This window comes from Lagenorhynchus albirostris, chromosome 20 (genome assembly GCF_949774975.1).
Source record: "Lagenorhynchus albirostris chromosome 20, mLagAlb1.1, whole genome shotgun sequence".
Classification (NCBI taxonomy): domain Eukaryota; kingdom Metazoa; phylum Chordata; class Mammalia; order Artiodactyla; family Delphinidae; genus Lagenorhynchus; species Lagenorhynchus albirostris.
In genome coordinates, this window is record NC_083114.1 from 37,076,270 (window position 1) to 37,103,183 (window position 26,914).

General features: G+C 46.7%; 1 protein-coding gene across 1 annotated transcript; it reads left to right on the forward strand.

Moving 5' to 3' along the window:
• Positions 1-235: 235 nt before the first annotated feature.
• Positions 236-26,299, forward strand: TTLL6 (tubulin tyrosine ligase like 6). Its single transcript, XM_060134467.1, has 12 exons — positions 236-271; positions 409-539; positions 2,033-2,189; positions 2,965-3,108; positions 3,692-3,777; positions 8,442-8,667; positions 9,996-10,171; positions 11,470-11,658; positions 12,336-12,513; positions 13,466-13,747; positions 25,182-25,551; positions 26,031-26,299. Exons 1-12 carry the CDS (start codon positions 251-253, stop codon positions 26,297-26,299), a joined length of 2,229 nt encoding a protein of 742 aa, XP_059990450.1. The 5' UTR covers positions 236-250.
• The last annotated feature ends 615 nt before the right edge of the window (positions 26,300-26,914 follow it).

The following is a 26,914-nucleotide window of genomic DNA, read 5'->3' on the forward strand; positions in this document are numbered from 1 at the left end:
CAGATGGGGCAAGATGGCTTCCCGTCCCAAGGAGCCCAGTTGTCTGGCTTCAGTGTACGGTCTGGGAGCACCTAGAAACATAACCTCCCCACCACGTGCTCCTCCCCCACTTCCCGGCTGACGGGCCTTTCTTTCTCCACCTGCCACGGCAGTGCGTAGGGCTGCCCAACAGTATGGCCTTCGAGAGGGAGGGGAAAACGACGACTGGACTCTCTACTGGACTGACTACTCGGTGTCGCTGGGGCGGGTGATGGAAATCAAAAGTTACCAGGTATCTGGGTCAGAGCTGGTCCTCTGTGTAAGCGTGGCATCTACCCCGTGGAGCCCCAGTCTTATGACTGTCCCCAGGGGGAGCTCATGGGTACTCCCATGGGCCCCCTTGTTCACGACTTCCGGCTTCCTTTGCAGAAAATCAATCACTTCCCAGGGATGACTGAAATCTGCCGCAAGGACTTGCTGGCCAGGAATATGAGCCGCATGTTAAAGATATTCCCAAAAGATTTCCACTTTTTCCCTAGGACCTGGTGTCTTCCTGCTGAGTGAGTGCCCACCTGCACCCCTTTCTCCACTCCCCACCGCCAGTTTACATTTTCCACTTGCCCCCGAGTCCCTGGTTGCTACTTTCCCTTCCCATAGGGTCTCCCATCTCTCTCTCCTCTTCAGGAAGAGAAGGAATAAAGGGTGTGTCCAAGGTTGAGAAAACACAAGGCTCTGCCTATACAATTAGATGACGTTTAGGGGCTGGATGCCTGGAGCCTGTGCCTGCAGTTGGGATGAGAATTTGTTCTGACCTTGAAAGCTGTTGATTTTGAACTTGTTCCAGCCTTTTCACTGTGCACTTTCGGAATTTTTAAGGCCCTCGAGCATTTCTGGAGGGAGTGAGGTAATCGTTAGCACCCAGGTTAGGAGCAGGGAGGGACACCTAACCTCTGACCCATGGCAGTGCCGTGGATGGCATTCAGCCTTTTCCCATCTCTGGTCTCACTATATCCACCTGGAAAATGGACATCCATTCCTGGTACCTAAAATACTCTGGACCACATCACGAGAAGCAGGAGGAATGTGAGATGACGTGAGCATGACCTGGGTACAGTCTGGTGTTTGGGACGAGGTGGGGGAGTAGAGAAGCATTGCCATCAGAATTATACTTACTCACAAAGGCCCCCCAGGAATCCCACGCTCCCGTCTCCCCCCAGTGCTTTCCCAAACCAAGCGCCCCAGGGTTCTCAGCCTTTCCTAACTTGTCTGGAACAATTTGCAGAGCTTAGCAGCAACTTCAGAGAAAATGTGTTTGCCATCGGGTTGACAGGCGTCTCCAGATTTCATGGCCACTGAGGGACATTGCAGTCATATGACTTCTCCAATGCTCCTTTGAGTTAAAATGCAAAACAAGAAGTATAGCAAGCCTGAGATTTATAACCCTTTAAGTTGGTTTCTTTCTTCTGAATATACCTTCTTCAAACTACATTCAAAGATAGTACTTGCCCTGTCACGCTCTAACTGGAGTGGAGGTGTTACAGAGGAAAGGCTGAAGCCCAGAGCAGGGGAAGAGACTGATGGATCCAAAGTCACATCATTTGTCAGGGCCTGAGTCAGATTCAGAACTTCACACCTCTTGTCTGCAAACTCAGAGAGCCGAAGCGCTCGGATCACAGTTACCTTTGTGGGGTGTGGGGTGTGCGGCGTGGACCGGCACCGTGCCCGCATCGTGTCATGTGTGAGATAGCTGTCATTGTCTTCCTTGTGTAGATGATGGAACTGAGGCTTAGAGAGGTCAAGTCCTGGTAAAGGGCTACACCGCTGGTGAGTGCTGTTGCCGGGGCTGAAATCCAGGTCTGAATTCCCTCCAGAGCCCATCTTCTCTCCGCTGTGTGTGCTCGACTGCCTCTCCTATAACCAGATCTCTGGGCGTCTGTCTGTCAACTCCAGGGCTTTTGTCACTTTTTTCTTTTTTTTTTAAATAAAGAGCTAGCCTTCATTTTCACTGATCCCCCCGCTAAAGGTGTCTCTCATTCTCTTCCTGCTCTGGTAGCTGGGGAGATTTGCAGAACTACAGCAGGTCAAGAAAAAATAAGGTGTACATCTGTAAGCCGGATTCGGGCTGCCAGGGCAGAGGTATATTCATCACCCGGACAGTGAAAGAAATCAAACCAGGGGAGGATATGATCTGTCAACTCTATATCTCAAAGGTACTTCCTCCTCGTGATTATTTATTTATCATCCACGGCAACCTCAGGCTGTAGCTCCGCTGGACTGGTTGTGAAAAGAGGGAAGGGAGGGTGGGGTGGGGGTGGAGCCAAGTCCTGCCTTGGACTTGGTCGGACCAAGCCTTCTGACCAGAGACGCGACATGTGCCTGGGCCAGAGCGCCCTTGCCCTTGCACTCTTGTCGATTGGTCTGGCGCTGCCATGCTGGCCCCTTGCCTCTAACAGACAGCAGCTGGGAGAGCCCCTTGGGTCTGTGGAGGCCCCACCTCCTTTGGGAGAGGGAAGTAGCCCTGGAGAGAGCATGGTAACCAGCTGTCCATGACTGGAGGTATAGCCCTTTACAGGGAGGGAGCCTTCTAGAAGATGCATAAGAGACCTGGCTGGCATTGCAATCCATACTGCAACTGCAGGGAGAACTCTGGCAGAAGTGCGACGGTAGCAAGCCCTGGGTGGTGACAACGTGGCCTTCATCACAGGCCTTTTTCCTGTTATTTTGTCTTGTTGCCAGGAAAGCTCTTGGATTGTGGTTACTCATGCCATTTGACAGATGAGGAAACTGAGGCCTGGTGTGGTTAGTGGCTTGCACAAGGTCACATAGCCTAAATCCCCTTGTCCCCCTCCCCAACCCCAGCCCAGCCTGGCCTCTGTAACGCAGGTAACACTGGAGCTGAAGCCATGAAAACAAGACAGGGCGCTAATGGGCTTCAAGTCGGGGTTTCTCCTCTGACGCCGTGTGTCTTCTGTTCTCTCCTCCCAGCCCTTTATCATCGACGGGTTCAAGTTTGACCTGCGGATTTACGTGCTCATGACATCCTGTGACCCTCTCAGGATTTTTGTGTACAATGAAGGACTGGCGCGCTTCGCCACCACCTCCTACTCCCGCCCCTGCCCAGACAACCTGGTGAGCTCGGGGACATGCCGCCTCCCCTCCTCTCTTAGCTGGTAAAAATTCCTAGTTGCACCTACATTCTCAAGGCATGGTGGATGTGGTTGTCACTTGCTGAACTGTGGTGTATCTGTTCTTTCCTTTAGCCCTCCCAAAAGCCCTCAGAGATAGGGATTATCATCTCCAGTTTACAGATAAGGAAATTAAAATCCAGTTATAAGGGACTTGTCCGAGGTCACAGAGCTAGGAAGAGATGAGGTGGGGACTCGTGGCCTGACTGCAAAGCCACAATTCCGTGGTGCTCAAGGAAAGAAGGATGTGGGCAAGGCCCCAGCCCTCCCACAACATCCCCAGACCCTCAGGGCTCCTGAAGTCCCCCCTCAGCAGAGCGCCACCCAACCTCAGGAGTGGGAGTTTCTTATGCTCCAGGCTGTAGGATACGCCTTCTTACTTCCTCTGTTTTGCCAGTGTAAGTAAGCCCTAAGACGCCCCCTTTCTTTTCCATCTCCTTAAGCCCCAGGGGCCATGGAAGGGCACAGAGAGGAAGTGGAAGGCTGCCCTTCCTCCTGACACCACAGACTTGTGTCTCTTTCCCCAGGACGATATCTGCATGCACCTGACTAATTATTCCATTAATAAGCACAGTTCCAATTTCCTTCGAGATGCTCACTCTGGCAGCAAGAGGTAAGGAAGCGGCTTCCCTTCTCTTTTCTTTCCCTGTTGGGCTCCGAGCTGCTCTCTGAGATTCTATCCAAACCCTGTCAGTCCCCATCAGTGTTTCCATCTTGGGTCACATGGTGTCAGAAAATATTTCTTTGCCTCTAAGCCCAGAACAGACTCCTTAGTCTCTGCCCTCTGGCTGTTAATCATTAAAAGAAGGCCACATCATAAACCCTAGGAGGTTGGGAGGAGGAGAGATAAACACGAACTGTTTCCTCAGCAGGATACACACACACACACCGAAACATACTCTTATTACAGTTGGCCCTTCTGACATTTCTAGACCAACAGATATTTATCGATTGCTGGTCTGACACCGGAGAAGGACCTGCCAGGCCTGTGGTTCCCTGGGGTGTTGCTCCAACAGAGATTCTCAAGTGATGTGTCACGATGCCCCTGCTCTTTCTCTTGCATCAGACTTAAAGGACTGATAAACAGGCAGTCTGTTTGGCTTCAGAGCATCAGAGAAGCACAGGAAATTTCATGACTCCCTTGGTAGCAGAGTTCCAAAAAGCAAATGGAAAATCACTAGGTTAAGCCTGCTGGAAGGGGACGTGTTGGGCTGGCAGGAGGCGATCTCCCCCTTGTCGGAGGGCGCTGGCCACCCGACTTTGCCCACAGCTCCCACACTTCCTCTTTGCCCACCTGGTCTGTGGGCACCCTCTGGCCTCCTGCGCGGTTGCATGTTGAACATCAGGGCTCGGTGAGGCCTGGCTTCCAGTCCCCGCTCTGACCCACGCCAGCTGAGTCAGCGGGAGCAAGTCCCTTCACCTCTCTGAGCTTCCATTTCTTGGTCTGTAGAATAGGGCAGTGAGACGCCCTGCCCTGCCCACCTCGTAGGGTCACTCTGAGACTCAAGTGACCTGTGACAGAGCACAGATATTGCTTGTACTTACTGTGATTTCTCCTTCGTCTAAAGGCATGTCATCAAAGGGCCCTCATCTCCCTCCTCTTACGAGAATGGACACCCCACTAACAGGCCTTGGGCCCTCAGGCTGTGATGGGGGGGCATGTTATGTGGCGCCAGGGCTAAGGTGAAGGTGTGGAGTATTGTTCTGCTACCCTAATTCCCCCTCCCCCCTTCCCCTTCCTTCTCCTCGCCTCACTCACGGGGCCTGGCCTCATCCCTCTTCTCCATCCTCCCTCCTGCTGGAGCTGTCGGCTGCCCCCCCTTCCCCTGCCCCTGCATTACCCCCCACCTGTCCCCCTGCGGTGCTCCAGGCCCATCTCTCCTCAACTGCACCTGGATTTCTCCCCGTTGCTTCCAGCTCAGCATTTCCCAATGTCACGTGTTCTCTCACATCACTTCCACCTCAGCAGTCCAAGCTTCCCCCTCTCTAACTTCTAACCCGCAGGACTGGAGAGTTTGGTGTCATCTTAGATGTTTCCTTTTCCAGCATGTCATTGAATTCTGAAGTTTCCTCCTTCAAATGTCCCTCCATCCCTTCCTTTCCACCAGACGTAGCCTCAGCCTCATCCTCGACAGCCGCACGGCCTCCTCACTCTTCTTAGCCCCAGCCACCTCTGCTTAACCTTTCTGTACCTCCGGTTTCTCCTCTCTAAAATGACGCAATAAGGAATTCCCAGGCAGTCCAGTGGTTAGGACTCTGCAATTCCACTGCAGGGGGCCCGGGTTTGATCCCTGGATGGGGAGCTGAGATCTCGCAAGCCGCAGGGCGCGGCCCAAAAATAAATAAATAAAATGCATCCCGGCTGGCCAGCCTCACAAATATGCCGTAAGGACCTACTGAGATGATGTGTATGAATAGGCCTCAAAAGCAATACCCCCTATGCAAGTGGGTGCTGTTATTATCACACATTCCGTATACTCATTACTTCTGCTCTCAGGTAACCAGTGTGGCTCCCAGGTGCCTAGAGCATCCAATTCAAACTCCTCTGCTTGCTGTATGCTTTGACCAGACCCCATTTCCCACTATTATTATTACTACATTAATAGTTACCATTTTATTTGTTGAGCGCTTCCTGTCTGCCAGGCACTGCTCTAAGAAATTTACATTCCTCAACCTATTTAATCCTCATAACAACACTATAAAGTTGGCGTGATATGATCACCCCGATTTTGCATATTGGGGAACAGGTGTAAAAAGGTTAAGAAACTTGCCCAAGTTCGCACAGCTGGGAAGTGGCAGAGCTGGAATGAACCCTGGAGTCTGTGCCCTTAACCACTAGCGGTACTGCCGGTGCCACCCACTCCGTGGTGTTCTCCCAGGACACTCTTTTGCTCATTTTTGATACACAGGCCTTGCTCATTCCCACCTCTCTGCCTTTGCTCAGCTCCAACTGAAAACATGGGAGAACATCCTTGAAGGCCCTTTTGTCAAACTAAGCTTCCGTGTTGCCTTCTCTGACCTGGTTCTAGGTGCTGGTTCAGCCATATAACCACTGCAGTGTGGGTGAAACCCATCTTCTCTGTGGGCCTCTGATTCCTCACCTGTCAGATGAGAGGACTGGCCTCCATCTCTAAGGACAAGCCTATGGAATCCGAGTCTGACCACCCCCAGTAACCTCTCTGTCTCTGGACTCCCACCACCCTCACGGTCAGCATCAGCTGTAGCCCGTAACTTCTCTGTGCTTGGGACACATGTTTTCCACGTGTCCCCAATGGTACTTAAGTTCCTTGGTGGTTAGAATGGTGCCCTGGCCTTCTAGGTGCCTCCCATGTTGCGGGGCAGAGTCCTTTCCTTTTCTCCCTCCTGTTTGCTTTCACCTTTCCTCATCTTCCTCTTCCCCATCTTTTGAGACAATCTGCTTCTCCTACTAGTCCATCCCCTACCTCAAATTCCCCCCTCCCTAGCCTGAGGCCAGCTGTACCGGCAGTAAACCCCTGCCAGGCTGCAAACTCAGTAGGAGCAATGAAGAAGAAGAAAAACTGGAAACCTGGCAGGCCTCTGGGGCAGAGACCGGGTCCTCTTCGTCTTTCAGGGTGCCTGGCACATAGCTGGTGTGTTCAATTGAATGGACTAGCCACTGGCCGTTATGAAATTGCACAATTATGTGTATTCATTGTGATGTGCCTGAGTCATCAAGAAGAGGTTATGTTATGATTCATAACGTCTGTTATAAGAAGGTAGAGGTGTGTATAATCTACTCTGGGAACATTTATTTTCCAGTTAGGCAAATTAAACACTTTTTTTTTTTTTTTGCACTTGAAAGGGTTGCTTTCAAGCGATCTGGAAAATTCATGTACGTGCAACACTCCATCCTTGACAATGGCAGGTAGAAAAGGTGTGCCTCTATATTGAGTGGCCTCTGTTTATCTGTCGTGATATAAATGCATCTTTGGTTGTCTCATGTGTGTGCTGACTCCTCAAATGGTCCTTAGGCTTCCCAGAAGAGAAGTGCTGGTTTCTTGGGATCCCCTCATTGCATGAGTTTTGCACACACAGCAGGTCCTTAGCAAATGTGCATTGGCTCCATTGACGGGAGTCCATCTAGCTCTTGGATGGCCCGGGTGAGCTGTGTTTCCTGTCTTCTCATCCTTCTCTTTGTTCTTCATTCCCCCGCATCGCCCGTATTTCCTCCTCCGATATTTCCACTTCCCACTTTGACTCTCTGTGCACACCTGTGTGTGTGTGAGGGGGTGTCTGTCCCTGCCATTGGGACCTGTCAGATTCGCCCTGTCTCTGTACTGCCCAGCTCAGAGCTGACCGGAGCATTTCCTCAGATGTTTCCTCACAAACCTCTCCTCATGGGGTAGATATCCTCTGATTTCTGTGATAGGGTGACCAGCCATCTAGGTTTGCCTGTGACTGAGGGGTTTCCTGGGATGTGGGACTTTCAGCTCTAAAATCAGACCGTCTGGTTTGTCCTGGGACAGTTGGTAACCCTATCTGTTGAGATGCCCTGGGGTTTTCTTTCCCCTCTGGTCAGCCCTTTAGGGGGTGAACAATGAACAAAATTTCTGTGTCTTTAGCGTCCCCAGAATCCCCTCAGATAGCTGAGGTGGAACCCAGGTACCGGTGGCCTTAAAAGCCTCCCTAAGTGCTTCTAATGAACACCACAGGCTGAGAAACCATTGCCTCCAAAGCAAAACCATGATGTAGGGTGTTTTTTTTTGCGGTACGCGGGCCTCTCACTGTTGCGACCTCTCCCGTTGCGGAGCACAGGCTCTGGACGCGCAGGCTCAGAGGCCATGGCTCACGGTCCTAGCTGCTCCGCGGCACGTGGGATCTTCCCAGACTGGGGCACGAACCCGTGTCCCCTGCATCGGCAGACGGACTCTCAACCACTGTGCCACCAGGGAAGCCCGTAGGGTGTGTTTTTAAAAAATTTTTTATTCATCCATTCAGCTTTCACCTGGGATACCGAATGCCTGCCCCAGCCCACAGGTGCTTTCTATGTTACAGTGAAAGTGCCCAGGCCAGGGCTTACATGTCAGTATATCTCTGCCCACTCCAGGACGGTGGAGGCTTGAGGAGTATGGCCCTGCGGCTCCTGCAAGGTCCTCCTGAGCCGACACAGCCCTGGTATGACCCTGGCTCCTGGGTGTCCCTCCCCACTGGCTTTGGGGCCTTATCTTCTCCAGAAGTTTCTGGTTTCCAGCATGCCATGGCCTTAGATGACCAGAGGTGGGCTGCCCTGCCTCATGGCCCGTGGTTCCCTTCCAGGAAGCTCTCCACCTTCAACGTGTACATGGAGAGCCACGGCTACAACGTGGGGCAGATCTGGAGAGAGATCGAGGACATCATCATCAAGACGCTCATCTCGGCTCACCCCATGATCAAGCATAACTACCACGCCTGCTTCCGCAATCACACACTCAACAGCGCCTGCTTTGAAATCCTGGGCTTCGACATTTTGCTGGATCACAAACTCAAGCCCTGGCTGCTGGAGGTGCGGGCTTGGGGCGAGGGGTGAAACTGACGCCTGTTACCAGGGTGAGCCGGCCGGGCCCATCCTTCCGCCCTCCCGCTCAGCCAGGATGTTGTAATCCACTTCCCAAGCCACTGCCCCCCAGAGGCGCTTGCTGCCTGGGGCTTCTCCCTTTGCTGAAAAGTGGCCACCAGAGGGAGGTAGACGGCCGGGAATTAGAGAATTCCTTGTGCCTTCTCGAGGTCCACCCAGACTTAGAAGCTCTGATCTCAGGCCCAGAGTGATTCTAAAGACAGCTCTACCTTTCATAACAGAGTCATCTCCCAGAAAGGGGTGGTTCTTCACCAAAGCTGGGTGGAGGGTGTTCAAGATCAGACAGGAGCCACCAGGCTTGGTTCTCAGGGGCCTGGACCACTCAGTCCCAAGCACCAACGGAGAGCGGCCCGGTGTCTGTGGGCACGGGAATGGGTGGGGAGCCACTCAGTGAGTTTCTTGCCTCCCCCAGACCCACGGGGTGGTGGGAAGAGGAGGAAGAGAAGCTCCTGGGCGGCCTCCTCTCTTCCCAATTGGACCTGCGCAAGCAGCCCTCTCCCGTGGCCATTCAGGGTGCACGCGGGAGTGGGGGTGGGAGTGGGGCTGCGGTACAAATCAGAGGTGCTGGTGACAGCTGCCAGTGACACAGCGTCAGCCCTCAGAGCGCAAGACCCAGATTTACAGATTCCTGGGGCCTTGCCTTTCCTCCATTCCCAGCCCTTATTCCCAAGTGTGGCTGGGAAGGAGAATATGGCCGTTTGGAGCTCTCACCCGAAGAGCAGAATAAGCCACCAGGAGCAGGCCTTCAGAAACTGCTGGAAACCTTCAAATGTCACACAGTGCCTCTGAACAACGTAGACTCTTCTGTGGGCAGAAATGAGTCCTCTCCGTCCTCCCACCAGTCTCCCTGTCAACCCCGGTCAGGATCCCGAATGCGTCACTCCCTTCCCCTCCCCACCTCCCAGCCTGGCCCTTTGGACTGTCCCCTTCCATCTACTCTCTGGGATGCACAGTGCACGGGACGGGGCACACGCACACCAGGTGGAGGGGAAACCAAAAACAGCCCCCCCCGCCCCCTGCCGTGCTTCTCAGGAAGACAGGACTAAAATGAAAGCTAGTTAAACTGGAGGGGGTTCTGCTTCCTCCTTTCTTCACTGTGACTCCAGTCTAGACCCTCTCTCCCTCTCCTTTCCACTCATCTTCGTAGCCAGGGCCCCGACCGAGGTGGGCTCGGGTGGTTCCCTGGAGGGGCCGTCCCGCCTCACGCCCTGCTTGCACCCTGCCCAGCCTCCCCAGCTGCCGTCCTGCCCTCACAGGTCAACCACTCTCCGAGCTTCTCCACTGACTCCTGGTTGGATAAAGAGGTAAAGGACAGTCTGCTGTATGACACTTTGGTCCTGATCAACCTGAGAAGCTGTGACAAAAAGAAAGTCTTGGAGGAGGAGAGACAACGGGCGCAGTTCCTGCAGCAGTGTCGTTCTCGGGAGACCAGGTACAGTAATGGGTCAATTCTAACAAATGATAATCCTGTTTGGAAAATTAATATATATTGGCAGGATGTGGCAGTTTGAACAGTTTTACTGTGGCTATTCCTTTGTTCCTAAAAATAGGAGATTAAGTTATAGACATAAATACCTGTGATGGATATGAGTTTATTAATATCATATGAAGATCCAGGGATTACCAATTCAAAAGTAAAACCATTTATCTATACAAAAAGGAAGATTTGTCCATCCTCCCCTTGCCACTGTGTGGGCAGGAGCCTCTGTCGCCCTGCTCCCTGCTGGGTAGCATTTACCTTTTAACAGAGGCCTTCCTCTGTAGAGTGAGAAAGACAGGAGCCTGGCCAAGGAGTGGCTTTGTTGCTTTTCAGATCCCACGGTGGCCCGCTGCCCCCCGCATGAGCAGAGCCAGCCTGGTCCTTCGGGACTGAGCTTCTGGAACCGGGGCATGGCATCTCGGTTTGGATGGCACTGTGTTTCTCAGAGCGTGTTCACGTGCACTGTCTTCCCTGGAAGGGGGATGGGTAGGCGGTAGCATGGGGTGTTGTATGGTCCTAATTTTGGAGCTAAGAAGACCAAGACTCTGGAAGGGGAACTGCCTTGTACAGGTCACCTCGCTGGTCAGTGGCAGGTCTGGACACCGAGCCCGCTGGGTGGGCTGCCTTCCATTAAACTCCTGGAGAAGGAGGCAGCGTCAGCTAAGGGGCGGCCAGGGCCCTTCTCTGGATCAGTCTCCTCGTCATGACTTGGCCCTGGGTGGCTCAGGGGCTCCTGGTTTCCCTGCTGTAAAAGGGGCTTATCGTTCCTCGCTCCCTGACCTCCACCTCCCCGGGGGGCTCTGAGGAAGAATGAGATCATCACAGCTCATAAAAGCTCATCAGCCTTATCCACAAAGCCCTCAAATTTAGCAAAACACAAGCTGTCAGTTCGCCAGAGAAGGGTAGCAGGGGCTGTGATTGGGAAGATGGCGACAGTCTGCCTCGTCAGAACAAAGCCAAGGGGGAAATAGGCTCTACTTGTAACGGGAGAGAATTTGGTGAGCTGTCAGGAAGACCGTTCCAACCAGCTCTCAGTACACTGTGACACTTGCTGTCCCGGAAGGGCTAGAATCTCCTTTCAGGGAAACTTTTCATGCGTTCATTTATTTAGGAAATACTGACTGACCACTGTTGCATGCGAGGCCTCCGTCTGGCCCTAGATGACATCCGTGTCCTTGGAAAGGCCATGTCCTCTCCAAGCTCGGTCCCAGGAAACCCTAACTGCAGCCCCGTGTTCTGCTTCCCAACAGGAAGGAGGAAGTCAAGGGCTTTCAGGCCGTGCTTCTAGAGAAAACTGAGAAGTATGAAAAGGAAAACTGCGGAGGCTTCCGCCTGATTTATCCCAGTGTGAATTCGGAGAAGTATGAGAAGTTTTTCCAGGACAACAACTCCCTCTTCCAGAATACAGTTGCCTCCAGGGCTCGGGAGATGTATGCCCGGTAGGAAGGCTCCTGGGGCTAGGGGAGCAGGGTGTTGGGGGAAGAGGGGTTTGCTTGACCTGAGGGGTAACTTTGGGGCAGCCTTGAAGTTGCTTTGGTCTCGCAAGGACCAGGAATCGTAAGATTCTTTGGTGTGGGATGTTGTTAAGTGGATATGGGGCTGTTTCTAGAAACTCACCCATGAGACAGGCACCCCCACCCCACTCCAGCATGCCCAGCCCCTCAGGGCTGCCTCCTGGATTCATGCAGGTGTCAAATCTAAGGACTGGAAGGGACTCATCCCATCCGGTCCATTCCCCGCCCTCCACCTCATTTCATGGAGCAGAAAAAGGATCGTACAGCAGATAACAACAGAAGAGGCTCTAGAACCCCTGTCTCCTGAGTCATGTGACTGAGTTATTTCCGTCACATCATTGGCCAGAGAGGCCCAGCATATGAAGGGGTCCAACGTGGGAGCCCCTAACTTTAGCGTCCTACCGAGACCTCCTTCCCAGCACCTGCCAGGTGTGGGATCTGGCCTACTGGGAAGTGAGGAGAGAGGTGGGGTGTGGTGAGTGGGGTGCAGCCCGCCACTCCACTCTATGAGGTGGGCAGGGCAGGGTGTCTCATTGCCCTCAAGGAGAGTGTCCACATTCCCAGCCCATCCCTAACCTACATGACTGTTCCTCACTGGGCAGGCAGCTGATCCAGGAGCTGAGACTGAAACAGGAGAAAATATCCTTCCAAACGAAAGATAAGAGGGTGGAAATGCAGGGGGAATCAGCAGGCGAGCGAGCGAGAGGCAAGAGCACGCAGCACTGGCAACAGAAACAAAGGCAGGAGTCCAAGACCGCCACCAGCCCGGCCTCCAAACAAGTAAACCTGGATGGGAGGGGAGCGCGCATGCCCAGCGCCCTTCCCTGGCTGGGGCCAGTCCAGGGGGGGATATGAGGAGACCGCAACTGAGATCTCAGGCACACTGAAGGAGTGGGGCCGCATGGAGAGCTGGGCCCTGGGAGGGGAGCCCGGAGGTCTTCAGAGGATCCCTCCATCCAGGCAGAGAGGACTCTCACTGGTCTGCCCTTCTTCCTTCAGCTGGAGTAAAAGCAGCTGGGAGGCTGACCACCATCCCCATGTAGGGAGTAGGCTCTAAGACTACCTGTGGTCATGGTCCCCAACTCTAGTTTGGGTTGGAATGCTCCCCTCCAGCAGGCCAGGGGCACAGCTGAGAGAGGAGGCCACAGGGAAAAGCTTCTGGGAGGCAGGACCTCAGAACACGACATGGGGTGACTGAACACAGCTGGTGCTTCCAGCCTGCTCTCTGCTCAAAGTGTGGACCAGCCTCTAGGCTGGGGCCAGCTATCCAGTTGTCCTATCATCTGAATCTCTGGATCCCCTGCTTCTCTGCCTAGCTCTCTCTTCTGGCTCACTGGAAAGATTCATTGACTTTTCAGTCTATCTCCTTCTCAAAGACTTACCTGAAGGGACAGGTTTAGAGCAGGTTTTTATTTTTTAAAAAAATAAGTTTGTTAGGGTCATAGACCCTTCGAGAATCTGATAAAAAGCTATGGAATCTCTTGCCATAACGTATACAAAGATACAATTTTAAAACTGCAGTTTCAAGTGGCTCAAAGTCCCCGTGAAACCATCTGTGAGCCCTTTAGGGGTCCTTGAACCCCAGGTTAAGAGCCCCCGATTAGAGAGACTTTGATTCTGATTGCTTTCCTCTCCTCCTCATCTCCTTTGCACCTACCCTTTGGTGCAGATGATCTGAAAGTGGACAGAGCTGGGTTCCCATGGGCTATACGTTTGGTTTCCTCCTTCCCAGTACCTCCAGCCATTGACATTAGTGTCCTGCACACCCGACTTGCTGTCGAGCATCAGAGACACAAAGAAAAATGAGACAGACAGCAGCCTCGAGCAGGAGGCCCCCAGGGAGGAGGCTGGCCCTGCTCCCCATGAGCCTACATCTGCGAGGCCTTACAGCTCTACTACTGACTTGAGGAATTCAAGCCTCCTCAGCTGCTCCAGGCCAGAGCTCAGTAAACCCGTCTCCGGAATCAAGGAAGCCAAGTCCACCTCTGCAGTGAACACAGTCACCAGCACTGTGGTAAGTAGAGCAGTCTGCCTTCCCTGAGGGCCGAACTGGTGGTGGGGTGGGGTGGGGGGTGAGGTAGGAGTCTGGCTTTCTGGTCCCTTCTCTGCACGTACTATGGCCCTTTGAGTAAGCCACTTACCCTCTCTGGGCCTCGATTTTCCCACTTGTGAAGCCCAAGTTGTGGAATGGCATACTGTTAGGAGTCTAGACCTATACCTTTAGGGCTTTTAGAAAGGCCGTCTTATGCATCCCCTCTTTTGGGCAGGTTACCGCCTGTTGTGTTAGTTTCTGTAGGGCCGCTGTAACAAATTACCATAAACTTGGTGGCTTGAAGCACGAATCTATCCTCTCACCGTTCTGGAGGCTAGAGATCTGAAAACAAGGTGCTGGCAGGGCCACGCTCCATGTGAGGGCTCTCTAGGGAGGATCCTTCCTTGCTTCTTGCTAGATTCTGGTGGTTGCTGGCAATCCTTGGCATTCCTAGGCTTGTGGCAGCATAACTCCAATCCCTGCCCCTGTCATCACACAGACTTCTTCCTGTGCTTCTCCTCTGTGTTTCTTCACGTGGCTTTGTAAGGACACCAGTCATTGGATTTAGGGCTCACCCTAATCCAATATGAGCTTATTTTAACTTGAGATCTGCAAAGATCCTATTTCCAAATAAGGTCACGTTCTGAGGCTGTGGGTGTCCATGAATTTTCGGGGGGATATTGTTGAACCCAGTCCACGACCCAAACAGTGTTTTTCAAACTCCATTGTTGTACGGACACCTTTTGAAGGAAAGAAAGCTCTTTTAGATTCCAATTGTAAACTTAAATTATTTGTATAAATATATGCAAGTATAAAACAGATATAAAGTCTTTACACGTATATAGCTCTTATGCAACTGCAAAACAAAACAAGTAGCACCAATAAAATTTGCATAAGATATTAATTTAATATGACAGTTGATTTTCTATTTTTCTGGAAACTAAGTTGCCACCTGAATGTAGTACCAGCAATGCTAACACAGGGTCTCTTGTGTTCATCATACCTAGGCCCACCAAGAGCTATGTGACGACTCTACTATAACTACTGGAAAATCTTCGGCGTTGTTGGGTCTTTGCTTGGTCCAAATGCAGTGCAGAGTAGTGCAATGTTTTTCAAATTTCTAACCATAGCTCATAGTAGAAATTCATTTTATTTCATAGTCCATCACATACACACACATACAACTGGAGAAAATTTTCTAAAACAGTGCTTAGCCACACTGCATATAGTGACTCATTTTTTTTTTTTTTTTTTTTTTTTTTTTTGCGCTACGCGGGCCTCTCACTGCTGCGGCCTCTCCCGTTGCGGAGCACAGGCTCCGGACGCGCAGGCTCAGCGGCCATGGCCCACGGGCCCAGCCGCTCCGCGGCATGTGGGATCTTCCCGGACCGGGGCACGAACCCGTGTCCGCTGCATCGGCAGGCAGACTCTCAACCACTGCGCCACCAGGGAAACCCTCATTCTATTCTTTTAAAAATACCCGTTACATGGGCTTCCCTGGTGGCACAGTGGTTGAGAGTCTGCCTGTCGGTCCAGGGGACACGGGTTCTAGCCCTGGTCTGAAAAGATCCCACATGCCGCGGAGCAACTGGGCCCGTGAGCCACAACTGCTGAGCCTGCGCGTCTGGAGCCTGTGCTCTGCAACAAGAGAGGCCGCGACAGTGAGAGGCCCGCGCACCGCGATGAAGAGTGGCCCCCGCTCGCCGCAACTAGAGAAAGCCCTCGCACAGAAACGAAGACCCAACACAGCCAATCAATCAATCAATAGAAATGCTGTAGAATTATTTTAAAAAAATACCCATTACAGTCCACTAAGTTAATTTCCTGACCTACTGGTAGGTTTGCAACCGTGGTTTGATAAACACCGTTACAAGAGTATGCTTTGGAGCTTCATCACATTGGATTTGGCAATGATTTCTTGGATATGACACCAACCCCACAGGCAACAGAAGCAAAAGTAGATAAGCGGGACTACATCAGACTTAAACAGTCAACAAAATGAAAAGGCAACCTGTGGAATGGGAGAAAACGTTTGCAAACCATATATCTGATAAGGGGTTAATATCCAGAATATATAAAGAACTCTTACAACTCACAATGACAACAACAACAAAACAACCCGATTAAAAAATGGGTAGAGGCGGGCTTCCCTGGTGGCGCAGTGGTTGAGAGTCCGCCTGCCGATGCAGGGGACACGGGTTCGTGCCCCCGTCCGGGAAGATCCCACATGCCGCGGAGAGGCTGGGCCTGTGGGCCATGGCCGCTGAGCCTGCGCATCCGGAGCCTGTGCTTCGCAACGGGAGAGGCCACAACAGTGAGAGGCCCGCGTACTGAAAAAAAAAAAAAAAAAAGGGTAGAGGCTTAAATAGACATTTCTCCAAAGTGAAAACAGCCAGTCACAAAAAGACAGATACTGCATGATTCCACCTATATGAGGCATCTAGAGTAGTCAAACTCTTAGAAACAAAAGGTAGAAGGGTGGTTGCCAGGGGCTGTGGAGAGGCAGAAACAAAAGGATGTTTAATGGGTATAAGTTTCAGTTTTGCAAGTTAAAAAGCTTCTAGAGATGTGTTGCACGACAGTGTGCATAGAGTTAACACTACTATACTGTACACTTAAAAATGGTTATGATGGTAAGTTTTACATTATGTGGGTTTATGTGAGCCACAGCTACTGAAGCCTGCGTGCCTAGAGCCTGTGCTCGGCAACAAGAGAAGCCACCGCCAGGAGAAGCCCACACACCACAACTAGGGAAAGCCCGCGTGCGGCAACGAAGACCCAACGCAGCCAAAAATAAATAAAATTTTAAAATAATAATAGAGTAAAGAGTATACTTTGGGGAATCTGGCTGCCACTGTTTAGATCCTGGGGTCTCCTTTTATTATATGTATGACTCCCATCTAGTCACTCTAATCTGCTTAAGCCTCAGTTTCCCCATCTGAAAAATGGTGTTTTCATAATAGTACCTACCAGCGGATCATCGTGAGGAGTAAACGAAAGGAGCCAAGAAAGTGGATCCACGAGTGGTGTTTATCACACAGGAGTCAGTACGCATTAGCTATTATTTTAATATAACTACTTCTTAAGACTGCCCTTGTTCTTTTTGCATTAACTTAAGGCTTAAAGCAGTACTATTGAACACTAAAGAGATTAAAAAAATAAGGCAGCTAACAACAATTCATTCTTTTTTTTCTTTTTTGGATTTCACGTTGATTTAATCAAAATCATTGGTTCAGGATGTTGTATCATACTTGGTTCATTCAAAGCCTTTGACTGGTTTGTTTATTTACTTGTCCCTTTATCCCTATGCTCACCTCCCATTCATCTATCCACCATCTTTTGTTAGTTTGTTTCCTTGTAAAGAAGGGATTTCTAACTTTTTTTATAATCTTTATTTTGTAATTTTTATTTAAAAAAAATTTTGGGTCACGCTGTGTGGCATGCAGGATCTTAGTTTCCCGAGCAGGGAATCTAACCCGCGCCCCCTGCAGTGGAAGCACGGAGTCTTAACCACTGGACCACCAGGGAAGTCCCAAGAAGGGATTTTTTTAAATACATGCATTTAAAATCTGTTTAAATGTGATTGGGTTATTTATCTCATTCTATGTCCTATTTTTTTCTTATTGAGCCCCACTTTTTTTTTCTAAAATCTTAACTGTACAATTCTGACAAATAAATACACCTGTGTAATCCATATCCCTATCACAATATAGAACTTTCTGATATTTCCCCAAAGTTCCCTCCTGCCCATTCCTAGGCAATTGCCCTCCTGCTCCCTGCATCCCTCCTCAAGGCATCCACTATCCTGACTCTGACTTTTTCCATCTTAGAGTAGTTTTGCCTATTCTAGAATTTTGTGCAAATGGAATAATATAGTATATATTCTTTTGAGTCTGACTTCTTTAGTTCAGTATTATATCTGTGAGATCCATTCATGTTGTTGGGTGTATCAGTTGTTTGTTCTTCTTTATTGCTGAATTGTGTTCCATTGTACAAATACACTGCAGGTTTTTTTTTATCATTCTCCTGTTGATGGACATTTGGGTTTTCCCGGTTTTTATTCTTTTATTGCTATTGTAATTAAAGCTCTTATGAACGTTCCTGTACAAGTCTTTTTGTGGACATAGTTTTCATTTCTCTTGGATAATTACCTAGAAGAAGGATTACTAGGTCAAAGGGTAGATCTATGTATAACTTTATAAGAAACTCCAAAGTCTTTATTTAAAGTGATTGTATCTTTTGTACATTTCAGCCAACAATGAATGAAAGTACCAATTGCTCCACATTTGTCAACATTTGGTGCTATCTGTCTTTTAAATTTTAGCCACTCTAATGACTATGCTGTGATTTCTTATTGCGGTTTTAATTTGCATTTCTCTGATGATTAAGCATGTCAAGCACTTTGTCAAATGCTTATTGGTCATTCTTGTATGTTTCTTTATGGAGAGTCTGTTCAAGTTTTTGCCTTCCTCCCTTTTAAGAAATGGGATTATTTATGTTTTTACTGTTGTGTTGTAGGAATGCTTTATATAGTCTGGAAACTTACCTATTCTTTTTCTTGATAGTGTTTTTTGATTAGTGAAAAAACTTAATTTTGACGAAGCTTATCAATTTTTCTTTTATGGTTTTTGCTTTCTGTGTCCTATATAAGAAATTTTCATGCACTCTCAGGTCACAAAGATATTCTCCTAGGTTTTTTCTAAAAGCTTTATAGCTTTAGCTTTGTGTATAGTTCCATGATCTGTTTCAAATTAACTTTTGAGTGTGCTAGGTGATGGGCACTAGGATTTTTTCCCCATATGCACATCTAGTTACTACACTATTTATTGAAAGACTTTCCTTTCTCATTGAATTGCTTGGGTGCCTTATAAATTCTAGTAAGGATTTTTGTTGTTGATTCTGTAGGATTTTCAACAAACAAGTATGTCATCTTCAAATAAAGATGGGTTTTACTTCCTTCTTTCCAATCTTTATGCCTTTTATTTCTTTTTCTTACCTTATTGGCTGGCTGAGATTTCTAGTACAGTGTTGAACAGGAGTGGAGAGAACAGATATCCTTGCCCTGTTTCCAGTCTTAAAGGGGAAACATTCCAGTCTTTTATCATTAAGTATGGTGTTAGCTGTAGGGTTTTTGTAGATATTCTTTACTAGGTTGAAGATGTTTGCTTCTATTCCTAGTTTGCTGAGAGTTGTTTTTAATCATGAATGGATGATGAATTTTGTCAAGTGCTTTTTCGGTATCAGTTGATAGTATCATATAGTTTTTCTACTTTAGACTGTTAATATGGTGGATTACATTGATTATTATTATTTTTTTTTTTGGCCACACCTTGTGACGTGCAGGATCTTAGTTCGTGGATCAAACCGATGCGCCCTGCAGTGAAAGCACAGAGGACTGCCAGGGAAGTCCCATCATGGATTAATTTTTGATCTTTAGCCAGTCTTACATTCCTGGAATAAACCCCACTTAACCATGATGTAGTGTTCTTTTTATGCATTGCTGGGTTCAACTTAATAATGTTTTGTTGAGGATTTCTTTTTTTTTTTTTTGCGGTATGCGGGCCTCTCACTGTTGTGGCCTCTCCCGTTGCAGAGCACAGGCTCTGGACGCGCAGGCTCAGCGGCCATGTCTCACGGGCCTTGCCGCTCCGCGGCATGTGGGATCTTCCCGGACCGGGGCACAAACCCGTGTCCCCTGCATCGGCAGGTGGACTCTCAACCACTGCGCCACCAGGGAAGCCCTGTTGAGGATTTTTATGTCTGTGTTCATAAGAGATGTTAGTTTATAAGGTTTTTTTTCTTCTTTTACTTTTTTTTCTTTTCTTTTCTTTTCTTTTTTTTTTTTTTGGTCTGTTAGCTCCATAAAATAAATTGGGAAGTGTTCCCTCCTCTTCTGTTTTCTGGAAGAGATAGTGTAGAATTGTCATTATTTCTTATTTAAATATTCAGTTAGAGTTCTCCAGTAAAATTATCTTGGCCTGGAGATTTCTTTTCTGGAATATTTTAAACTACAATTCAGTTTCTTTAATGTTATGTATTTTATTTTGAGTGAGTTTTGGTGGTTTGTGGTTTTTGAGGTATCGGTCCAATTTATCTAAGTTGTTGGATTTATATGTGAAGAGTTGTTTATAGTACGTCCCTATTATCCTTGTAATGTCTGCAGAGTTTGTAGTGATACCCTCTCTTTCATTCCTGATATGGGTAATTTGTTTGTTCTTTCACTCTCTTTTTTTTCTTGGTAAGTGTTGCTAGGAGTTTATCAGTTAATTCTTTTCAAAAAACTGGGTTTTTGTTTCTTTTTTTTTTCTATTATTTTCCAATTTTTTATTTCGCTGATTTCTGCCCTTATTAATACTTATGTTCTGCTTGCTTTGGATTATTTTTCTTTTCTTTTTTCTAATTTCTTATGGGGGAAGCTTAGAATGTTGATTAAGACCTTCTTCCCTAATATAAACATTTAATGCTATAAATTCCTAAGAACAACTTTAGCTAGATACCACAAATTTTGATATGTTTTCATTTTCATTTAGTCCAAAATATTTTATAATTTCACTTGAGATTTTCTTTATGACCCATGGGTTATTTAGAAATGTAGGGTTTTTTTAATTTAAAAAATTTTATTTTTATTGAAGTATTGTTGCTGTACAATATTATATAAATTACAGGTATACAATATAGTGATTCACAGTTTTTAAAGGTTATACTCCATTTATTTTATGTAAAATATTGGCTTTATTCCCCATGTTGTGCAATATATCCTTGTAGCTTATTTTGTACCTAATAGTTTGTACTTCTTAATCCCCTACCCCTATATTGCCCCTCACCCCTTCCCTCTCCCCACTGGTAGCCACTAGTTTATTCACTATATCTGTGAATCTGCTTCTTTTTTTTTTATATCCACTAGTGGGTTGTATTTTTTAGAGTCTACATATGAGTGATATTGTACAGTATTTGTCTTTCTCTGTCTGACTTATTTCACTTAGCCGAATGTCCTCTAAGTCCATCCATGTTACTGCAAATGGCAAAATTTCTTTTTTTATAGCTAAGTAATACTCCATTGTAAATATAGACCACATCTTCTTTATCCATTCGTCTGTTGATGGATACTTAGGTTGCTTCCATATCTTGGCAATTGAGAAATGTGTTGTTTAATTTTCAGTTGTTGGGAGATTTTCCTGGTGTTTTTCTGTTACTGCTTTCTACTTTAATTCCATATCGTCAGAGAACATACTTTATATGATTTCAGTTCTTTTAAATTTGTTAGAGTTTATGTTATGACTCAGAATATGGTCTCTTTTGGAGAATGTTTCACGTGCACTTCAGAAGAATGTCTATTTTGCTGCTGTTGCGTAGTGAGTCGATTAGATCTGTTTGGTTGCTGATGTCGTTCAGTCCTTCTATATTCTTATTAATTTTCTGTACACTTAGTTCTGTTAATCACTGAGTTCTATTAATTACCGAAACCCACCTCAGGATTTCATCATGGACATGGGGGTACAGAGAGCGGAGAAAAGAAAAGACGAAAAAAAGGTCTTTGAGCCACAGCTATAGGGCTTCTCGTAGAGCTTTCTCTGTCTACTCCCCAGTAGCCACTTTTGAGTTTTGAGTTGCCTTGAGTTCAGGTCAGAGGATACTGGAGGAAAAACCGTAGACTCACTGCTCTCTTGCTGGTACTTTAAATTCTCATCTTCCTCAATCTGCCTGCTACTGTTTACTTTTCAGAATTGTCGGATAGCTTCTCTATGCATGCATTCTGTGCAGGTTTTATAGGAACAGTCAGTGGGAGAGACAGATGCAGTATGCTTAATCCATCTCAGCTAGAACCAAGACTACTGTCCCTTCTCATTGTTTTAAATTTCCTTATCCCTTTGATGTCTGCATGATCCGTAGTGATATCCCCTCTTTCATGGATGATAAAAGCAATTTCTGTTTCCTCTATTTTTAATCTTGATCTTACTATGGGCTTATCCATTTTATTAAGTAAAGAACCAGCTTTAAGCTTTGTTAATTTTCTCTATGGTTTATTTTCTATTTCATTGCTTTCCAGTATTATCTTTATTATTTCCTTTTTATTCTACTAGCTTTTAGTTTAATTCGGTCACCATTTTCCAGCCTCTTAAAGTAGAAAGTTAGATTATTTATTGTAAGCCTTTCTTCCTTTCTAATATGTGTTTAGCACTATAAATTTCCCTGTAAACACTAGTTTATCTGCATATGTTGCATTTTTATTATCATTGTTTGAAATATTTCCTAATTTCCTTGTGATTTCATTTTTGTTCCATGGGTGATCTAGAAGTATATTGTTTAATTTTTTAATATTTAGGGATTTTCTAGATATCTTATGGTTATTAATTTCTGATTTAATTCCTTTGCGATTAGTAGAAATGCTTTGTTAAAATTTATCAAGACTTATTTTACGGCCCAGCAAATGATTTATCTTGATGAATGTTTCATGTGCACTTGGAAAGGATGTGTGTTCTACAGTTGTTGAGTATAGTATTCTGTGAATCAATTAGATCACTCTGGTTGACAGCGTCACTCAGATTTTCCATATCTAGACTGATTTAGTTTCTACTTTTAATATCAGTTGCTGAGAGATGGATGTTAAAATCTCAACCCCAATTGTGGATTTGTGTATTTCTACCTTTTGTTCTGTCAGTTTTTGTTTCATGTGTTTTGAAGCTCTTTTATTAGGTACACATTTATAATTATTTTGTCTTTTTGATGTAGTGACCCTTTTATCATCATGAAATGATAAAATCTTCTTTATCCCAGGTAATACTCCCTGTCCTAGAATTTATTTTGTTTGATATTAATATAACCACTCCAGCTGGTTATGGTTAGTGTTTGCATGGTATATCTTTTTTAAAAAATTCTTTTAATTTCAACTCACTTTTCTCATTATATTTAAAGGATTTCTCTTATATACAGACATAAGTGGGTCTTACTTTCTTATCCAGTGTGACAACATCTGCCTTATAATTGGAGTACTCCATTTTCATTTAATGTAGTTATTAATACAATTTAGGGCTGAAATTCTGTTTGTTTTCTATACATATTTTCTGTTTCTGCTTTTTCCCCGTGTTCCTCCTTTTCTGCTTTCTTTTGGATCAATCAAAAAGTGAGTATTTGTTAGTTTTAATTTCTCCGTCATCTTTTTAGTTATAAGTTTTTGCCTTTTTGTGGGGGGTGTTATTCTATGGATTGCAATATTCATCTTCAGCTTGTCAGAATCTACTTAGAGGTAACGTTGTACTTAATTTTAAATATGGCAAAATTATTCTCTCTTTTGTACTAACATACACTACTAGTATTTACTGTAGTGCACATCTGTATACTGGTGATGAATTTTCTGTTTTTGTTTATCTGAAAATGTCTTTATTTAAAAGCCTTCATTTTGAAGGAGATTTTTGTTGGACCTAGAATTCTGGGTTAACATTATTCTTGAAGCACTTTCAAAATGCTGTTCCAGTTCTTCTGATCTTCTTCTTTTTCTTTTTTAATGAGAAATTAACTGTATTCATATCATTGTCCCATGTATGTAATGTGTCATTTTTCTCTGGCTGCTCTCTTTACCTCTGAATTTCAGCAATTTGAAATGCAATATGATGTAGTTTTATTTGTATTTATCCTATTTAGGATTCTCGAGCTTGTTGGTTTTGTATATTGATGTCTTCCACCAAATTTGAGAAGTTTCTCTCCATTATGTCTTCATATATCTTTCCTGCCTTATTTTGTTCCTCTCTGTTGTATTTTCTGTCTCTATCAGGACTCTAGGTAGCTCATATAAATAGAATCATACAATATTTGTACTTCTGTGTCTGGTTTATTTCACTTAGAATAATGTGTTCAAAGTTCATTTATGTTGTAGCGTGTATCAGAATTTCCTTCCTTTTTGAGGCTAAATAATATTCCATTGTGTGTATACACCACATTTTTTTTTTTTTTTTTTTTTTTGCGGTATGCGGGCCTCTCACCACTGTGGCCTCTCCCGTTGCGGAGCACAGGCTCCGGACGTGCAGGCTCAGCGGCCATGGCTCACGGGCCCAGCCGCTCCGCATCATGTGGGATCTTCCCGGACGGGGGCACGAACCCGTGTCCCCTGCATCGGCAGGCGGACTCTCAACCACTGCGCCACCAGGGAAGCCCATACACCACATTTTTTTTATCCATTCATTTGTTGGTGGACATTTGGGTTGTGTCCACTTTTGGCTATTGTGAATAATGTTGCTGGGAACCTTGGTGTACTTGTTTAAAAGGAGCAATCTAATAACTTATTTAGCATATATAGCTAGGAGCAGAATTGCTGGGTCACAGGATATTTGCAATCTTATCTAACCAAGTATTTCCAGATGGTTCACCAGAATGGCTGGACCAGCCTACATTCTCAACAGCAGTTCATGAGACACCCCCGCCCTTCCCACCAACACTGATATCCAGCTTTCTAATTTTTGCCAGTCTAATAGCTGTGAAGTAATACCTATTTCTCTGATTACCAGTCTCCAGGGTTTAAAATCTATCTCATGTTTAGAAAACCATAATTCAAAAAGAGTCATGTGCCAAAATGTTCATTGCAGCACTATTTACAATAGCCAGGACATGGAAGAAACCTAAGTGTCCATCAACAGATGAATGGATAAAGAAGATGTGGCACATATTTACAATGGAATATTACTCAGCCATAAAGAGAAACGAAATTGAGTTATTTGTAGTGAGGTGGATGGATCTAGAGTCTGTCATACAGAGTGAAGTAAGTCAGAAAGAGAAAAAAATACTGTATGCTAACACATATATATGGAATCTAAGAAAAAAAAAAAAAAGGTCATGAAGAACCTAGGGGTAAGATGGGAATAAAGACACAGACCTACTAGAGAATGGACTTGAGGATATGGGGAGGGGGAAGGGTAAGCTGGGACAAAGTGAGAGAGTGGCATGGACATATATACACTACCAAACGTAAAATAGATAGCTAGTGGGAAGCAGCCGCATAGCACAGGGAGATCAGCTCGGTGGTTTGTGACCACCTAGAGGGGTGAGATAGGGAGGGTGGGAGGGAGGGAGACGCAAGAGGGAAGAGATATGGGAACATATGTATATGTGTAACTGATTCACTTTGTTATAAAGCAGAAACTAACACACCATTGTAAAGCAATTATGCTCCAATAAAGATGTTAAAAATAATAATAATAAATAAAATTGATCTCATGTTTAAAGACCTTCAGAGGAAGCTCTGTGGACACTCCCCACCATCTTCTGCCCTAGTGTTTAACCAGTTCATGGTTAAGAAACTGTTCTAACCAAAATCTTTCTTGCTGCTCATGAACTCAGCTCTTCGTCTGTTTGTTTTAATTAAAAATGGCATAGGAGGGAGCCCTTTGCTTTCCACAATCTCATTTTGGACCATTTTCTTTTTCAGCCTCTAACCTCAGTAGAAACCTTCCCAGAATTCACCACCCAGGTCTCAGACACCCCCCAGTCTCTGCTAGGGGTGACCATGGAAACCAGCTCTGAGTGCAGTAGCTCAGAGATGGACAGGGGGGCTTCCTTCAAATGCAAGCAGCAGCAGATGCCTTGGCACCTCATCCAGGAAAAATTGTCAAACAATTCTCTGCCTACGAAATCCCAGAGCTTCTCAAGGAGTCTGAATCCAAGCTGGACTTTGCTAAAGAATGGCATGAAGAAGCAGCATCCCGTGTCAGAGCTGTTCGCCAGGGTTCCACTGAGGGAGAAGCTGTCCTTGTTCCCAGGTCACTACAGCCCAAAGCTGGTGCTGAGTGACAAGTCACGTGAGTGCCAGTGTGTACAGGGATGTGCGAAGAGCTTAGGGGATGGAGAAACCAACAGAACCTGTCCTAATCTTGGGGAGTGCCCCATCTGAGGGGGGCTGTATTCCCTGCCTTCAGGGAGACCCCAGTCTGATGGTGGAGACATAGTTTTTGTTCTTAGGGAGTCTCTAGTCTTATTGGGAAAGCAAAAAAATGATAAAAGTAGAGCTATGTCTAAGTACCCTCTTCAATCTTTCCTGTTCTCATTCAGATGAGGCCCACTCAACTAAGCCTGTACAAGTTGGGCGTGTTAAGTTTGAAAAAAAAACAACAACAACAGGGAAGAGAAACTGTTTGGAGGAAAGGCACAGTGGCTGATTCTGATGCAGCAGCTTCCGCCAATTTTCAGTGGGAGACCCTAGTGGGAGGTGGCCTTCGCCAGGAATTTGTGCTGAGTCCAGCAGCACAGACGGATGATGCCAATGCCTTTGCCTTTCCAGAAAACCCCTCCCTGCCCCGGGAGTGCTGCTTCTGCGGCCGAAGCTCTGGCGAGAAGAAGCAGCTGGATGTGCCCTCCCTCCTCCTCTTGCAGAATTCTCACAGCCATGCTGTTTCCCTGAAGGACCTGCTGGTGGTTGCCACTGCAGCCCGACTGGATCCGAGGCCTGGCAGAAGCCATACAGGTGCTGTGCGAGACCGGTGTACACAGGATCAGGAAGCGTACAGCCACTGCCTGACCTCTGGCCGAAGAGGATGTGAGAGGAACTAGGTAGGCCCACCCATATTCCCTTCATGTGTCTGGTGCACTGGCAGGCACTGTACATATACTTCTAGAACGTTGGGTAGGTAGGTGGACTGATAGATCCATAAATACATACAGGTAAGTAGACAATTAAGACTTAACCTCAGTCAAAATGTGACCCCCTTGCAATGTATATATCTGCTATGACTGATCCGGCCCCGCTGCTTTAGGTACACTTAGCCTTGTCTTCCACTCATGGGTGAAATTGAGACAGTCGCTGATGTCGGTCCCGTAAGTAGAACCAGGCCAACCGTGAGGGGTTGATTTCCACACCTTTCGTGCTCTGCCAGCCTGGCCTAGGTCCAGGTCACTTGCCCTGAGAGCTGGCCCTGTGATGGAGTGTACTGAGGGCACGGAACACCAGGATGGTGGCGTCTGAGAAGATCTGGAAACAAAGACCCTTAAGCTTTGATTCCACTGTGTAAAAGGACCAAAGAGATAGCAAGGGAGCCCTCTGTCAGAAAGTTAGTGCTTCTAAAGGAAGGGGATATGTAAAAACTTAGGAGAACTCTACAACGTAGTATTGCCTGTGGTGGAGGGATCTGTGCTGCTCGGCGGATTATGGAAGGAGATACATTTTAA

Bases quoted from the DNA above. Each gene is read 5' to 3' on its own strand.
- TTLL6 (XM_060134467.1), top strand. From the start codon at position 251: ATGGAAATCAAAAGTTACCAG. The intron at 8,668-9,995 runs GTGCGGGCTTGG...CTGCCCTCACAG, and splicing joins TCAAGCCCTGGCTGCTGGAG to GTCAACCACTCTCCGAGCTT. The intron at 11,659-12,335 runs GTAGGAAGGCTC...CTCACTGGGCAG, and splicing joins GCTCGGGAGATGTATGCCCG to GCAGCTGATCCAGGAGCTGA.